Here is a 14,717-nt window from a genome sequence, read left to right on the forward strand (position 1 = left end):
TAAAATTGCTTGGAAAGCGCTTGTCAATCCGCATGTGGAAATGCATGTGAAAAACGCTTCACATCCGCATGTCCCTGGCAGGAAAAATGCATGTACAATCCGCATGTACAATCCGCATGCGTTTTTTTTTCTGCCAGGGAGATGCAGAAACGCTCAGGAAAAATCCTGAGCATTTCTGCATCGTGGGCACATAGCCTTACACTCTTCCCACTCTTTTTTTTCCACTCTTTCCCCTCTTTGTTGCTCTTTCCCCTCATATTCATTCACACAGACCATATGTTACTCCTTCCAGGACTATTCTCCACCTTTCTTTTTATTTTCCTTTTTTCCTCTTCTGCTTTTCTGTGATTTTCATGTATAAAAACATGCTACATTGTTTTCTGCAATGATACTGGGCCGCTTGTATGATTTGACACTTGGGCCCAATTCATCATTTGCTTTTTTTTTTAAGTGGCTTTTCTTTTTTGTTTTGTGGTGCTATTTTTTGCTCCAAATTATTCAAAATTGGCACTCGAGAAATTGACATGGTGCGGATTTGAAATTCACACCGCCGGTCAGTTTATGCTGCGTAGAAAAAAGAAAAGCATAACGGGCGTGAGATTTCTATAAATCCCATCCACTTTGCTCGGACTGTAAGGGACTGTAAGACTCCAGTTTTACAGTTTTTGTAAAAAACTAAAAAAAAAACTCCTTATGAGCACACAGCCGAAAGCTATGTTCCTACAATGACCTTTTGGTGAGTTTTTGATGTTACAGAATTTCTGCACCTGTCCCTTATGGACCGAGCCACTTTGTAGGTTAATGACCAGGCCAAATTTTACAATTCTGACCACTGTCACTTTATGAAGTAATTACTCTGGAACGCTTCAACGGATCCCCCTGATTCTGAGATTGTTTTTTCTTGACATATTTTACTTCATGATAGTGGTAAAATTTCTTCGACATGACTTGCGTTTATTTGTGAAAAAGATGGAAATTTGCCGAAAATTTCACAATTTTCAAAATTTGAATTCTTATGCCTTTAAATCAGAGAGATAGGTCACACAAAATAGTTAATAAATAACATTTCCCACATGTCTACTTTACATCAGCACAATTTTGGAACCCAAATTTTTTTTGTTAGGAAGTTTAAAAGGGGTAAAAATTGACCAGCGATTTCTCATTTTTCCAACCACATTTACAAAACCATTTTTTGGGGACCACATCACATTTGAAGTGACTTTGACTACAGTATATTTTTTCTTTATTACTTTGTTTTTTAGTGTTGCTGGTTCAGATGTGGCGTTCTGCACTGTGGTTCACCTGCAAGTGAATTTTTCCACTCTAAAAAATGAGTGCTGCAAGTTTTCAATATCACAGCATGCTTATTTTCCTGCAGAACTGATGGAGTGATATTCTGTACAGTGCTGTGTCATTCCTAAGTGTCTATCATTAAATTTAAAATTTTATTTTTATTTATGTATGATGAAATTTAAATAATATTTTAATATTTTCATTTTTCTTTTTGTTCTTTTGTGTATGTATATATGTATATATATATATATATATATATATATATATATATATATATATATATATATATTATACACACACATATACATACAAGTGTGTGTGTGTGTATGTATGTATACATATATATATAGTATGTGTGTGTGTATATACACATATATATGTATAATATATATTTTTTTTAATAGTATAATTCTTGACTGGTTTCCTTTACAGGCCTGAATGCTCTGAGGAGAAAACTAGAAGAAACAAGCAACCCATCAGACAGTACAGTAGCTGGCTCTGTGGTAATGACTCTGAATGATTTCCTGCAGGCGATGAGTGATGTCAGACCCAGTGCCATGCGGGAGGTGGCGGTGGATGTGCCCAATGTATGTAAAGCTTGCCATCAGTGCATTGATTGTAAATGTTGCCGAATGTTATTTTTCAGTCAAAATACGGATACCTGTAGATACATGATTTCATAATATCAGACTGGTATTAGACCTTATATGCTTCTACAATACAATGGTGGCCAAAAGTTTTGAGACTGACTCAAGTTTTCGTTTTTGCAGTTTGCTACGTCAGTGTTTTTAGATTTAGTAGTCGGATGTTTATTGTTACTGAAGTACAATAAGCATTTGATGAGTTTTTAAACTTTTATTGTTAAATGCATCAATTTTTTGCAAAGACCCAATATTTAAACAACTGAGTCTTATTTTTCAAGACTTTTGTAAGTCATCCTGACATGCTGGATATCACCTTCTGGGTCAAATTCTGACTGAAGGCAACTCATTCTTACTCAAACAGTGCTTGGAGTTTATCTCAATTTCTGTGTTTTGTTTGTCCAACCCCTTTTTGTGGATTGACCATAGGTTTTCAATGTTATTGAGATTATGGGAGTTTTCTGGGCATGGACCCAAAATGTCAATGTTTTGTTCACGGAGTCCCTTAGTTATCACTTTTGTCTTGTGAAATGATGCTCCATCATGCTGGAGAAGGCGTCGTTCATCACCAAATTCCTCCTGACCATTGAGAGAAGTTGTTCTTTTCATTTTTGAAGGATGTTTAGATATCATTCTTTTTGCTTGGTAGTTTTGTTAGGCAAAATTGTGAGAGCCCACTCCCTTGGATGAAAAGCAACCCTACACATAAATGGCCTCAAGATAATTCCAGATGTCCCAAGCAGTCCGAAGGAGGCTTCATCAGAGAAAATAACTTTACCCCCAGTCTTCTGCAAAAACCTATAGAAAAATGAGAAGTGTACGTCCAATAAATAAAATTAAATGAAACTTTATTGTATTGCAAAAAGACACAAGATATAAACATTATTAAAAAGAGAATGTGTGCAGAAGAGCCATGCCACTCGGGACACCTAGCACACAAGTAAGTAAATGCCTATTAGTACAGATGAAGTATATACATTTAGCTCAAATGAGGTGCGTATGTTTGCTTTATTTGTTTGCACTGTGTAGTTACCATGTTCAATGCATATATTTGTTATATCTAACCCTCAGTGTCGGGCTTATGTAGACTTCTTTTTATGACCACTGTGCCTTGAATTATACTGAGATATGCACTATTATGGCTGCCTTCCATTGAGTGGATCTGACTTTACAGTATAATTACTATGTGATCATTTGACCATTCTGTCCTTTTTCCAGTGTTGCAGATGCACCTCATTTGGGCTAAATGTATACACTTCATCTACACTAATGGGTTTTTACTTACTTGTGTACTGCACTTCTGAGTGGCATGGTTCTTCTGCACACATTCTCTTTTTAATGTTTCTTTTGTAATACAATAGAGTTTGATCATTTTATTTATTGGGCGTACACTTCTCATTTTTCTATAGGTTTTTGTTTCGACATTGAACTGCCTATTGGTTGTTTGAGGCCTTTTGATAGGGATTCCCTGTACTCTGCAGTCCAGTCCCTGCACTTCCTGCAGAATGTCAGTCTGTTCTTAAAAACGTTCAGAAGCCTTCACCTCACTCTGTATGCGGATGCACTGACGCATGATTTCTGCCATTACTGAGCAAGTTCTTCACTGGTGTTGAACCGATTTCGTAGCTGAATCCTCTTAAGGAGATAGTCCTGGCACTTCATTGCCTTTCTTGGGCACATTAAAGCCTTCTTCACAGCAATTCAACCTCTCTTTGAACTTCTTGATGATCTGATAAATGGTTGATTTATAGGTAATCTTTCATGTAGCAATATCCTTGCCTGTAAGGCCTTTTTCATGCAAATCAAGGATGATGGAACCTTGGAGGTAATTATGGTTAACAGAAGAAGAGCTTGATTTCGAGCACTAGCCCCCATTTAAATCAACCAGTCTGCCCTTATTCTTCAATCAGTATGAAAGAGGGATATCAGATGCCTTGTCCTTGCTAACGCTTTCTCCTGAGCTAATGAGAAAATCACTGAAGTTATGTAAGCAAGTCATTTTATGGCAGGCCTGTAATTCAGTAGAAATGGGTATTTTGTTGTTAAGTTAAAGGGGTATTCCTATCTCCAAGATCCTATCCCAGTATGTACTTGTTGTAATAATAATAATATTGGCAAATACCATCTCCAAAATTCTACCCATTATGTAGCAGACGTAATAATATTAGTAATTATCTCCAATTATAATTGTAATATAGTTTTTCTGATTCGCTATGTCTCTTTCCTCATGTGCAGGCATTGCAGGACCTTAGGTATCCATGGTTATGACCATTGATATAGTGAGAGTTAGCTAGTTGCTAGTGGTCATAACCATGCATACCTAAGGTCCTGCAATGCCTGCACATGAGGAAAGAGACGTAGTGAATCAGAAAAAATATTCTACATTTCTAATTGGAGGCATTTATTAATATTATTATTATTTCACCTACATATTGGGTAGGATTTTTGAGATGGGAATACCCCTTTAATTTTCATGGCAAAGAATGAATTTGCAATATTTTACAATTCATCAGATCACTGTTCAGAATAATCTACAGTTAGTGCAAATTCCCGCTATGAAAACGGAAGCAGCAAAGTTTGTGAAAAACAATATTTGTGTCAGTCTCAAAACTTTTGGCTGCAACGGTCTATCACAAAAAGCTCTTTAAATCTGGAAGTTGTTTAAAAAAATATTTTTCTTAGGTGTATTTCTTTCTGGAAAAGCTTAATTACCACCAATTTGGCTGCTATTATTGTTCACTAAGGTGTTGTTGCCCATCTTTTCTGTACTCTTTAAATAAGTTGTCCACTACTTTTCCCTTGATGCCCTGTCCGTAGGTTTGGGCATCAATGTTTGATCGGCCGGGGTCACGCACCCGGCATCCCCGCCGATCAGCTGTTATCGGTGGCGGCAACCGCCTGCCGGAAGTACTTACTTGTGGAGCTTGGCCATCTAGCTGTAGTGGCCGCCGCCACCAAGGACAGCCCTACGGATAGGGCATAAATGGAAAAGTAGTGGACAACTTCTTTAAATATAAATCTGCTTGGAGTCATGCCTTTGTATTAAATTGCCATTCAGGAGTCTAGAATAAGGCCTAAGACTACCCACATGAACTTTGATGTCACCCAGCTTTAACTAAAAATAATGTAACCAGGAAATGACTGAATAAAATTGTGAAAAGGAATGTGTCATTAGAAAATTACCTTTTTGTTTGTTAAATTTTTTTTTTTTTAATGTTTAGATTTTTTTTTTTAACTTTTCATGTCCTAGTATAGTTCTTCTGATTCGCTATGTTGCTTATCCCATGTGCATTACAGTAACTTGGATATCCATTGTTACTACCACTAGTAACGAACTGTCACTATGTGAGTGGCCATATCCACGGATACCTAAGCTACTGCAATTCTTTGCACATGTTGTAAGAGATATAGTGAATCAGAAGAACTAGACTACATTTCTAATTGGAGATATTTTCTAATATTCTTATTATTACACCCATTACATATTGGGATAGGATCTTGGAGATGGGAATACCCTTTTAATTCTGGTCAAAGATGTAAAATTTCCCTTACAAGCCGAAGAGTCCAGGGCCACACCACTCCCAGTCTATAGAAGGAAAGAAATTATTTTCCATTACTAAAATCTCTGAAAGAGTGCTGGTAACATCAAGGCTCTTCTTACAGGGTAGCTATCTATAGGTGACACTAAAGAGACGGATTACTTCCTTCTGGAGGAGAGCGAATTTATAGGATACTAGCACATTTTTGTTGAAATTTTATTTGCATGGTTTTCCTGAAAATTTTCTAACCTTGCATATATACTTGTCTATGTTCACTCGGTAATCCAGAAAATCTGGCATTTGCCTGGTCTCCTTATTGCTGAATTAAAGGAATTGTAATGCATTTGCCATTGAATGTGTAACAATATCCTGCGCACGGAGAACAAAATAGTATCTGGTCCCCCACCATCTCAGTATTGAGTTGAAAATATTAGAAAAGGGAAAAATGATTTCCTCCACTGGCTGGAGTTCTGTTTTCCTGTATAGTTTCAGATTCCAGTAACAGGACTCTGCAAATCTAAACCTTTTGGCTCTCCATCTCGAACATCTGGAGATGCTGTTGCGTGTCTAGTCATTCCCGAGCAATTAATCCATGCAGACTTTTCTCCTGTAAACTCCTGTTGAGGAAAGACTCTTGAAGCTAGTTAAATAAGCAGGTGATCCCAATGTGTAGCATTTTGGTAAAAGTAGGATTAAGTTTCCTTTGTGGAAATGTGCATGATATTCTATTTGTCACATTAAACCCCAGGCTAAAAATATCACACAAGATCACATATGGTCTCAAGATTTGACGTTACCAGAACCCTGCACTTATTGGCCTCATATTGGTTGGATTCCAGATACATAGCATAAAGCGTACATATTTTAATAGTTTCTATATGGTACATATTGAGAGAAAGTAACTGGGCTGGGATCAGACATTTAGGCAGAATTGCCCATGAAAGAAAGTCTATTTTCTGATCTTTTTCTTTTGAGGTGTTTATAGATATATTGGGCCTTTCCCCAAGTATTTACTGGATTTCTAATACCCTCCCCTTACATACATTCTGTCCCATTAACTAATAGTCTCTTCCAACCAGGCTTGGACTGGCCCTCCAGAGAGCAGGAGAATCTTTTTCTTTTTTTTTTTAGATAATTTATAAGATTATCTCACAGGAACATTTTATTTAGACACATCCAATTGTGAAAGTTATTATTCCAAGAGCTATTGATTAAAATTAACTTTCGTTCTTGTGAAAACCCCTTTAACTGAGATTGGCCTTCCCACCTTGAGTAACTAAAGACCGGGAAATTTTAGACCGACCAATTACAGTAGAGGAAATCCAACAGGCATTGGGAAAAATGCCAAAAGCTATGCTCTTACCCCATGTGCAGGGCATTACAGTAGCTTAGGTATCCATGGTTGTGACCACTCATATAGTGACAGTTGCACGGCAATGCACTGCACATGGGGTTAGCGACATAGCTTATCTGAAAAACTATATTACATTTATAATTGGAGATGGTTGTTAATACTACTATTATACCTACTACTACATTTTGGGATAGGATCTTGGAAATGGGAATACCTCTTTAAAATACCCCTTTAAAAAGAACAAGTCTACAGCATTTCCCTATTTAAACTAAAAGCAGCACCTTGAAGCCTTCTTACATAGCAGTCCAGCAACAAGTAAATAAGTTGTCCCCCCCCCCCCCAAAGATCAAAGAAAGTACCTTATATAATTCTGTGCCGTTTGATGATTTCTGCAGTTCTTTCATGGATGTGGATGACGTCTCTTACATCATGAATCCCGCTTTGCAAATCTTGAGCCTGTGCAGTTTGAAGCACAGACCTGCAGAGCCCTACTGAGAGCAGAGCAAAGTACTGTCATGTGCATGATGATTAATATGACGTCTTATGCCCTTTGCTTTCATTTATACTAATCCACTTCTTCTCTAATAACAAGTAAGCTTTTAGTTGTCCCTGTCTTCCCAAAAATAAAGTCTTTCATGCCACATCATTGATATGATCTTTTTTTCTTTCAGGTATCATGGTCTGACATTGGAGGGTTGGAAAATGTTAAGCTTAAGCTAAAGCAAGCAGTTGAATGGCCACTGAAGCACCCCGGGTCCTTTATTCGCATGGGAATACAGCCACCAAAGGGAGTATTGCTTTACGGCCCTCCTGGCTGCTCCAAAACTATGATAGCAAAGGCTGTAGCCAATGAAAGTGGATTGAATTTTTTGACAGTAAAGGTACGTCACTGTATGTTTTATTAGTAGACTTGTATAAAGGGAATTGGTCACTGGGTTTTTATCGCCTAATCTGAGAGCAATATAATTTTGGGGCAGAGACCCTGATTTTAGCTATATCACTTACTGGGTTTCTTCCTGTAGTTTTGGTAAAATCACCATTCTATCACCAGGAGATGATTATTAAATGACTTGAAAACCTGCTGTCACACCTCCACCAGGAACCGCTCCTGTGACATCTGCTGTCATATTCATTCTGTGCTCCGCGCTGGTAATAGAAGAGATGTTGGAACCAGGAGCTCTGAATGGCACATGCTCTGTCCAGCCACTTAGATGTTCTTGGCTGAGACCTGTAGTGCCATCCAGTCTGGTAGTATAGGTGTGTGTGCTCTCCAGCCAATTGGAGAGAACCACAACCTACTTTAGTGTCCAGCTTACTGCTGGGAGCTATCCTTTATAGTATTGTGCTTTTCTGGTTGAGCCCTGTCTGTTAGTTCCTTGTTGTTTCATTGCTCCTTGTTTTGACCTTGACTTATGTTTTCTGACTATTCTTATGGATCCTGATTTTGCTCTGTACACAACTTCTCAGCTTTGACCTTGCTAGGTGACCATTCCTGTGCACCTCTCGATGGCAGCTCTTCCATAGGTAGCAATCCACTGGACCCCATTGTAAGTCCAGATCCCTATAAAGGGGTTAAAGAGAATCTGGGTTTCTCTTGAGTCTTCCACTTGGAGTCGCTTGTGCCAAGTCTGTCCGAAATAGTCTTTACCAGTACGTCCATCATAACGGCACGACAGGAGTTAAGTCCTCTGTTCCTCTAGGGACAGGAAACACATGAGAGGTTAAAAGCCCCACCCCCCATCACACCCTCAGTGTTTTTCCTGTCCCTAGCAGGACAGGACGCTATGGGAGGTTTCCGAAGATAAAGCGTTACCTGAGAGCCAGGGGGATTGGGGGGTCTCAGAACTCTCCCCTTCCTTCAGTCCAGAGGCTCCATGCTGATACCCCTTTGTGGGGTCCCTCAGCCAGAAGACCGCCGCCTACCGCTGTATCCCCCGGACAGGGGGCTCTGAGCGTTGCGCTGTGCCGGAGTGCGCTCCACGGAAGAGCGCGGTGTATGGCTTCCGGCGGGAGGCGGAGTCATCCAGGAACATCCGCTTTGGGGCCGGCGGCGTGCGTTCCAGGGTGGAACGCACGCCGCACGCTGTGCGAGACTTCCGGCAGGCGGAGTCAGAAGAGCGGACGTCCGCTTTGGCCTTCTTGCGTTCCAGGGTGGAACGCACGCCGCTTTTTCTCCTACATGAGGAGAGGGGCTTCAACGCAGGTGCCCGGAGGCAGTGATGAACCTCCAGGGCATTGAGAAGGCTTATCGCTGGGGCGTGGCTATCACCTGGATCAGGTAAGACCCTATTAAAGGGTGCACCTCAGCCACACACACACTGACACCATGGAAGCTAATCCTTCACGGTCAGAAGCCCCCTCAGAGTCCCTGGGCAGTGTGAGTACAGGCTTAAAACCCTTCTCTGGATAGATCAGAGTATTCTAGGACAGGGTTTTATAGTAAATCTCCGGTGTCCTTTTATATGTTTTTATGGATTAGGAGAGGGGAACCCAGAGGTCTGGATCTTCTTCCAAAAAGTCAAGACGATGTGTAGACTGCAACACAAAGCTTCAGGACTCGTATAAAAAGCGTCTGTGTAAAAAATGTATAGCCGAGGTCCTAAAGGAAGAAAAAACTTCTTTTTTGACGGATATAAGATCTATGATACGTGAGGAGGTCCAGAGTACAGTCTCGACCCTCATGTCTTCCCATACACAACCGTCACCCTAAATAGTACAGCCTTCTCCTCGTCAGAAAAGACCTAGGTGGGAGATGGAAGAGGTGTCTGAGGAAGGAGAATATTCAGACTCCGCATCAGAGCACAGTTTAGAAGAGGATGAGGATATCTTCTCTACAGAACATACGGACGAACTGTTAAAGTCCGTCAGGCATACTATGAACTTGGAGGACACTCAGGTCTCCCATTCCAGACAAGATGAAATGTTCGCAGGTCGGAGAAATAGAGTGTTCCCTGTAAATGAGCATTTAAAATCAATGATTATGGAGGAATGGGAAGAAGTGAAGAAAAGACTCATTGTGCCAAGAGACTTTAAATCCAGTCTTCCTTTCAATCCGGAGGATATCAAACTCTGGGAGGAGATCCCTAAAGTAGATGTTCCAATAGCGAAAGTGGCTAAAAAAACATCCATCCCCTTTGAAGACTCGTCTTGCCTCAAGGACGCAATGGATAGGAAGGCTGAGAGTATGCTCAAGAGGAGCTGGGAAGCTTCAGCAGCCATAATTAAATCAAATATCGCAGCCACTTCAGTAGCAAGATCCATGTGCCTTTGGTTGGACGAGCTGTCAGATCAAATTAGGTCAGACTCCCCTGTAGAGATGCTATCAGACTCTCTTCCCATGTTAAAGCTGGCAACGCAATTCATGGCTGATGCCTCGGCCGAATCGGTCAGATTCGCAGCTAGATGTAGCGTATTATCTAATACAGCTAGACGGGCATTATGGCTAAAGACGTGGTCGGGGGATAGCCACTCAAAGAATAAATTGTGCTCAATTCCCTTTTCGGGTGCTCGGGTCTTTGGTCCAGCGTTGGACGAGATCCTAGAAAGAGCATCCGACAAGAAAAAAGGATTTCCCGAAGATAGAGTTAAAAGATACCGGCCCTTTCGTGGACCCCGTCAATCCCCTAAACGTGATTACAAGGGTAAGGGTAAGATGGGGAGATGGTCTTACAGGAAAGGAGGAAAGGACAGAGCAGATCAGGTCGCCTCTGGGGCCCCAGCTAGACCATGACGCCATTGGAGTAGGGGGCAGGCTTCTTTTCTTTCGGGACAAGTGGGCATCCATTACAAAAAATCAATGGATCCTACGTTCCTTAGGGGAAGGTTTCCCCCTCGTCGTTTCCAAATCACTCGTCCTCTCTCCCCTGTAGATCTCAAGAGTCTATGGCAGGATATATTAGTCCTTCAATCCCTACACGTGGTGAGACAGGTTCCCCCTTCAGAGCAAGGTTTAGGCCATTACTCCTCCCTCTTCTCGGTGTTAAAACCCTCGGGCAAACGCCGTACGGTTATAAACCTCAAGCCCTTAAACCAGTGGGTGGAATACAAAAGATTCAAAATGGAAACTATAAAAACCAGCATTCCATTGATAGAGAAGGGATCGGTAATGTGCACCCTAGACCTCAAGGATGCATATTGCCATGTTCCAATTCACCCAAGTCACCAGCAATACCTAAGGTTCGCTCTAGAACAGGAGGGCACAGTACACCACTTTGAATTCACTTGCCTACCCTTCGGTCTATCCTCGGCCCCTCGAATATTCACAAAGGTTATGACAGAAGTAGCGGCCTTCTTAAGAACACAGGGGATTATAATCATCCCTTACCTGGACGATATATTGTTGGTGGCAGAGTCAGAGTCTCTTCTTCTTATTCAACAAGAGCATACGATCGAAACCCTGGAATACTTGGGATGGAAAATCAATTAGAAAAATCAAACCTCCATCCAAGTACTACAAAAGTATTTCTAGGGGTACTCTTAGACTCCAGTCTTCAGAAGTCCTCCTTGCCCCAGGAGAAAAGACAAAAAATAAAACTGGAAATTTACAGCTTCAAGAAACGGAAGACCGCCTCAATCAGATACGCCATTCGGGTCTTAGGACTGATGACCTCATGCATTCCAAGCGTGAAATGGGCACAGGCCCGTTCAAGGCCATTACAGAAGTCGATCCTGTCAGTTTGGAACAGACGACCATCGGGGTTAGACAAGAAAATGAGGCTGTCAAGAGAGCTAAAAAACTCCCTTTCCTGGTGGACAGACCTTTCAAACTTGGAAAACGCGGTAGACTGGATCCTTCTTCCTTCAATCCAGATCCATACGGATGCCAGCCAAAGAGGCTGGGGAGCAAGCATAGGAAACAGATATCTACAAGGGACGTGGCCCAAAGAGATGCAACACAGGTCGTCAAATTTCAGAGAGCTAAAGGCGGTCTGGGAGACTCTTCAAAGATGTCAGCATTTGCTCAGAGGAAATCATATAACAACAGCACCACAATCGCTTTTCTTCGTCGACAAGGAGGTCCAAAAGGAAAATGGTTACAATCCTTGGCGGCAAGAATTTTCTACTGGGCGGAGAGAAATGTCCTTTCAATATCGGCTATTCATCTAAGGGGGTCCGAAAATGTGGTAGCAGACTTTCTCAGCTGAGCAAGAGTTGGTCCCTCAGATTGGGAGCTGAATCCGGAGGTGTTTCATCAAATCATTCAACGATGGGGCACCCCGTTTATAGACCTGTTCGCAACAAGGAAAAACAGAAAGCTGCAGCACTTTTTTTCCTTGGACCCAGCCGACAGTCCAGAAGGAATAGATGCCCTTTCTCAGTCGTGGGGGACGAAACTGGTGTACACCTTTCCTCCAGTCCCTCTCATCTCAAGAGTACTAAGGAAAATCCAACAGGAGAGGGGAGCTCTTATTCTGATAGCGCCCTACTGGCCCAAAAAGAGCTGGTTCCCTCTGCTATACCGGATGGCGGTGGATCTCCCTTTCAGACTCCCAGCCAGGAGAGATCTTCTATTGCAGGGTCCCTTGTTACATCCGAACATCCAATTCCTCCAATTGACAGCATGGAACCGGAGAGGCGGATCCTAGCCTCTAAGGGCCTTTCCCATCGGGTAATTATGACTCTACAGGCCTGTAGGAAACCAGTAACGTCAGCCATCTATGCTAGGATTTGGAAACCGTTCTGTAGCTTTGCAGGTCAGTCTGTGGGAAATTCGTCTCACCCCAATATTCCAGCGATATTGGATTTCCTCCAAGAGGGATTTGATAAGGGTCTGAGGCCAAATACGTTAAAAGTTCATATCTCGGCCCTGAGTGCTTTTTTGGACTACTCCTTAATAGACCACCCATGGATATCAAGGTTCATTAAAGCAACCTCTCGTTTAAAACCCACGATAAGGAGTCTAGTACCGCCATGGGATCTGAACCTTGTGTTGAGGGCTTTATGTAAGTCTCCCTTTGAACCGCTAGAAGAAACATCAATAGACCTGCTTTCTATGAAATCAGCCTTTCTTGTTGCAGTTACTACAGCGAAACGGGTAGGCGAGATCCAGGCTCTCTCAGTTCTGAACCCATACCTTAAGATTCTGGAAGACAGATTGGTTCTTAAACTGGACCCCTCCTTTCTCCCTAAGGTGGTGTCCAGCTCAAACCTGAATCAGGAGATAATACTGCCGTCTTTCTGCCAGTCCCCCAAAAATGAAAAGGAGAAATCCTTCCATACCTTGGACGTCAGGAGGGCAATTGTTCGTTATATAGAAGTCACAGCCCCCTGGAGGAGAGACTCAAACCTTTTTTTGCAATTTTCGGGTGTGAATAAGGGCAAGAAAGCTTCTAAGCCGACTCTAGCAAGGTGGTTGACAAAGACTATCGCCCTCACATATGAATCTGAGGGGAAGGATCCACCAATTTCGCTTAAAGCTCATTCTACTCGGGCAATCTCCGCTTCTTGGGCTGAGAGAGCTGGAGCGTCAGTGGGCCAAATTTGCCAGGCAGCAACCTGGGCCAATATATCCACATTTAGTAAACATTATAAATTGGATGTGTTGTCCGGTCAACAATTAGCCTATGGCCGTAAAGTCCTTCAGGCAGTGGTCCCGCCCTAAATGTTCCATTTCTTTGATTTGGTATGTCTCCTGTTGTGCCGTTATGATGGACGTACTGGTAAAATAGGAATTATTCCTACCGCTAATTACGTTTCCAGGAGTCCATCATAACGGCACCATATTTCCCGCCCCGCTCTTGACACTAATGTGAATGTAACATTGGTATATGTATATAATAAAATAGAGTTGCATCCATCCTGGTTTGGTGATTAGTACTAACACTGAGGGTGTGATTGGTGGGGGGGGGGGGGCTTTTAACCTCTCATGTGTTTCCTGTCCCTAGAGGAACAGAGGACTTAACTCCTGTCGTGCCGTTATGATGGACTCCTGGAAACGTAATTAACGGTAGGAATAATTCCTATTTTTTGAGTCTGTGGCCTCAGACAGACGTTACACCTGCTAGTCCCCGATATTCCTAAGTTTCTGTGCAATCTCGTCCACACACTGATTAGCAGTTTTCTGCCTATGCAGTGTGCACAAAAAGCTGTCAATCAGTGGTATGGGCAGAATTTTATAGAGCTCAGCATTTAGAGAACTGGTAGATCTGCAGTTGACAAAACAGTGAAAAACTGCAGCAAGCAGCCCAGTAAGTGATACATTTCTGAAATCAGGGTCTCTGTCCCTACAGCATGCTGCTCTCAGATGGAGTAGCAAAAACCTGGTAACAGATTTACATTTACATATCAAAGAGATTTATTACCATTAAAGTAGTTATCCGCCATATTTTTAAACTTCAACGGTTGAAGCCAGCTTTGCGGACAAACAATAGAGGACATACTTATCACCAGAATCCTGTCCCTGTTCCAAGTAGCCACTCTGTCAGTCTCCGACAGACTAGAAGCAATGATGTCACCCAACCACTGAGGCTGTTAATTGGCTGCAGGGTCAGATGAATGGTGGTCGAGACATCTTTCATTCCAATCCGGAGGAGACTTTCGGAATAGTAGCACTGGATCAGGGAACGGATTCTGGTGGTAAAAGTAGGCTTTTTTTTTTTTCCATGCTAGTTTACTCCTGTAAAGTATAAAAATTATAGTGGAAAACTGCGTCAGGCAAGCCTGGGAGACCAAGTTCTGCTAAATTTATTTGTGCTCCAGATAACCGCTATCAGTCTCGCTTCTCCTAGCACCCCTGTTGCCATGAATTTAGCAGGTAAACCTGACGGGGATCCAAAGAACAGCAAGAAAGTAATAGCATGTGCTGTCATTGTTACTGGTGCGGTGAAATCTGGTTTATCTTGGAACATTCACAATCATAGGAAGAATGTAGAGCTGGCAAAGGTTTATAGA

The 14,717-nt window shown here is 41.9% G+C and overlaps 1 protein-coding gene across 2 annotated transcripts in view; it reads left to right on the plus strand.

The window, feature by feature from the left end:
* AFG2A (AFG2 AAA ATPase homolog A) overlaps positions 1-14,717 on the plus strand; it is a 521,034-nt gene that overhangs the window by 92,532 nt on the left and 413,785 nt on the right. For both annotated transcript variants that reach the window (XM_073641378.1, XM_073641387.1), the window contains exons 10-11: positions 1,726-1,880; positions 7,499-7,708. In XM_073641378.1, coding sequence (XP_073497479.1) covers positions 1,726-1,880; positions 7,499-7,708 — 365 coding nt within the window. The remainder of the gene's footprint in view (positions 1-1,725; positions 1,881-7,498; positions 7,709-14,717) is intronic.

Source organism: Phyllobates terribilis, unplaced genomic scaffold, assembly GCF_046119375.1.
Source record: "Phyllobates terribilis strain yellow unplaced genomic scaffold, ASM4611937v1 Scaffold_1__5_contigs__length_1240528914, whole genome shotgun sequence".
Taxonomy (NCBI): Eukaryota; Metazoa; Chordata; class Amphibia; order Anura; family Dendrobatidae; genus Phyllobates; species Phyllobates terribilis.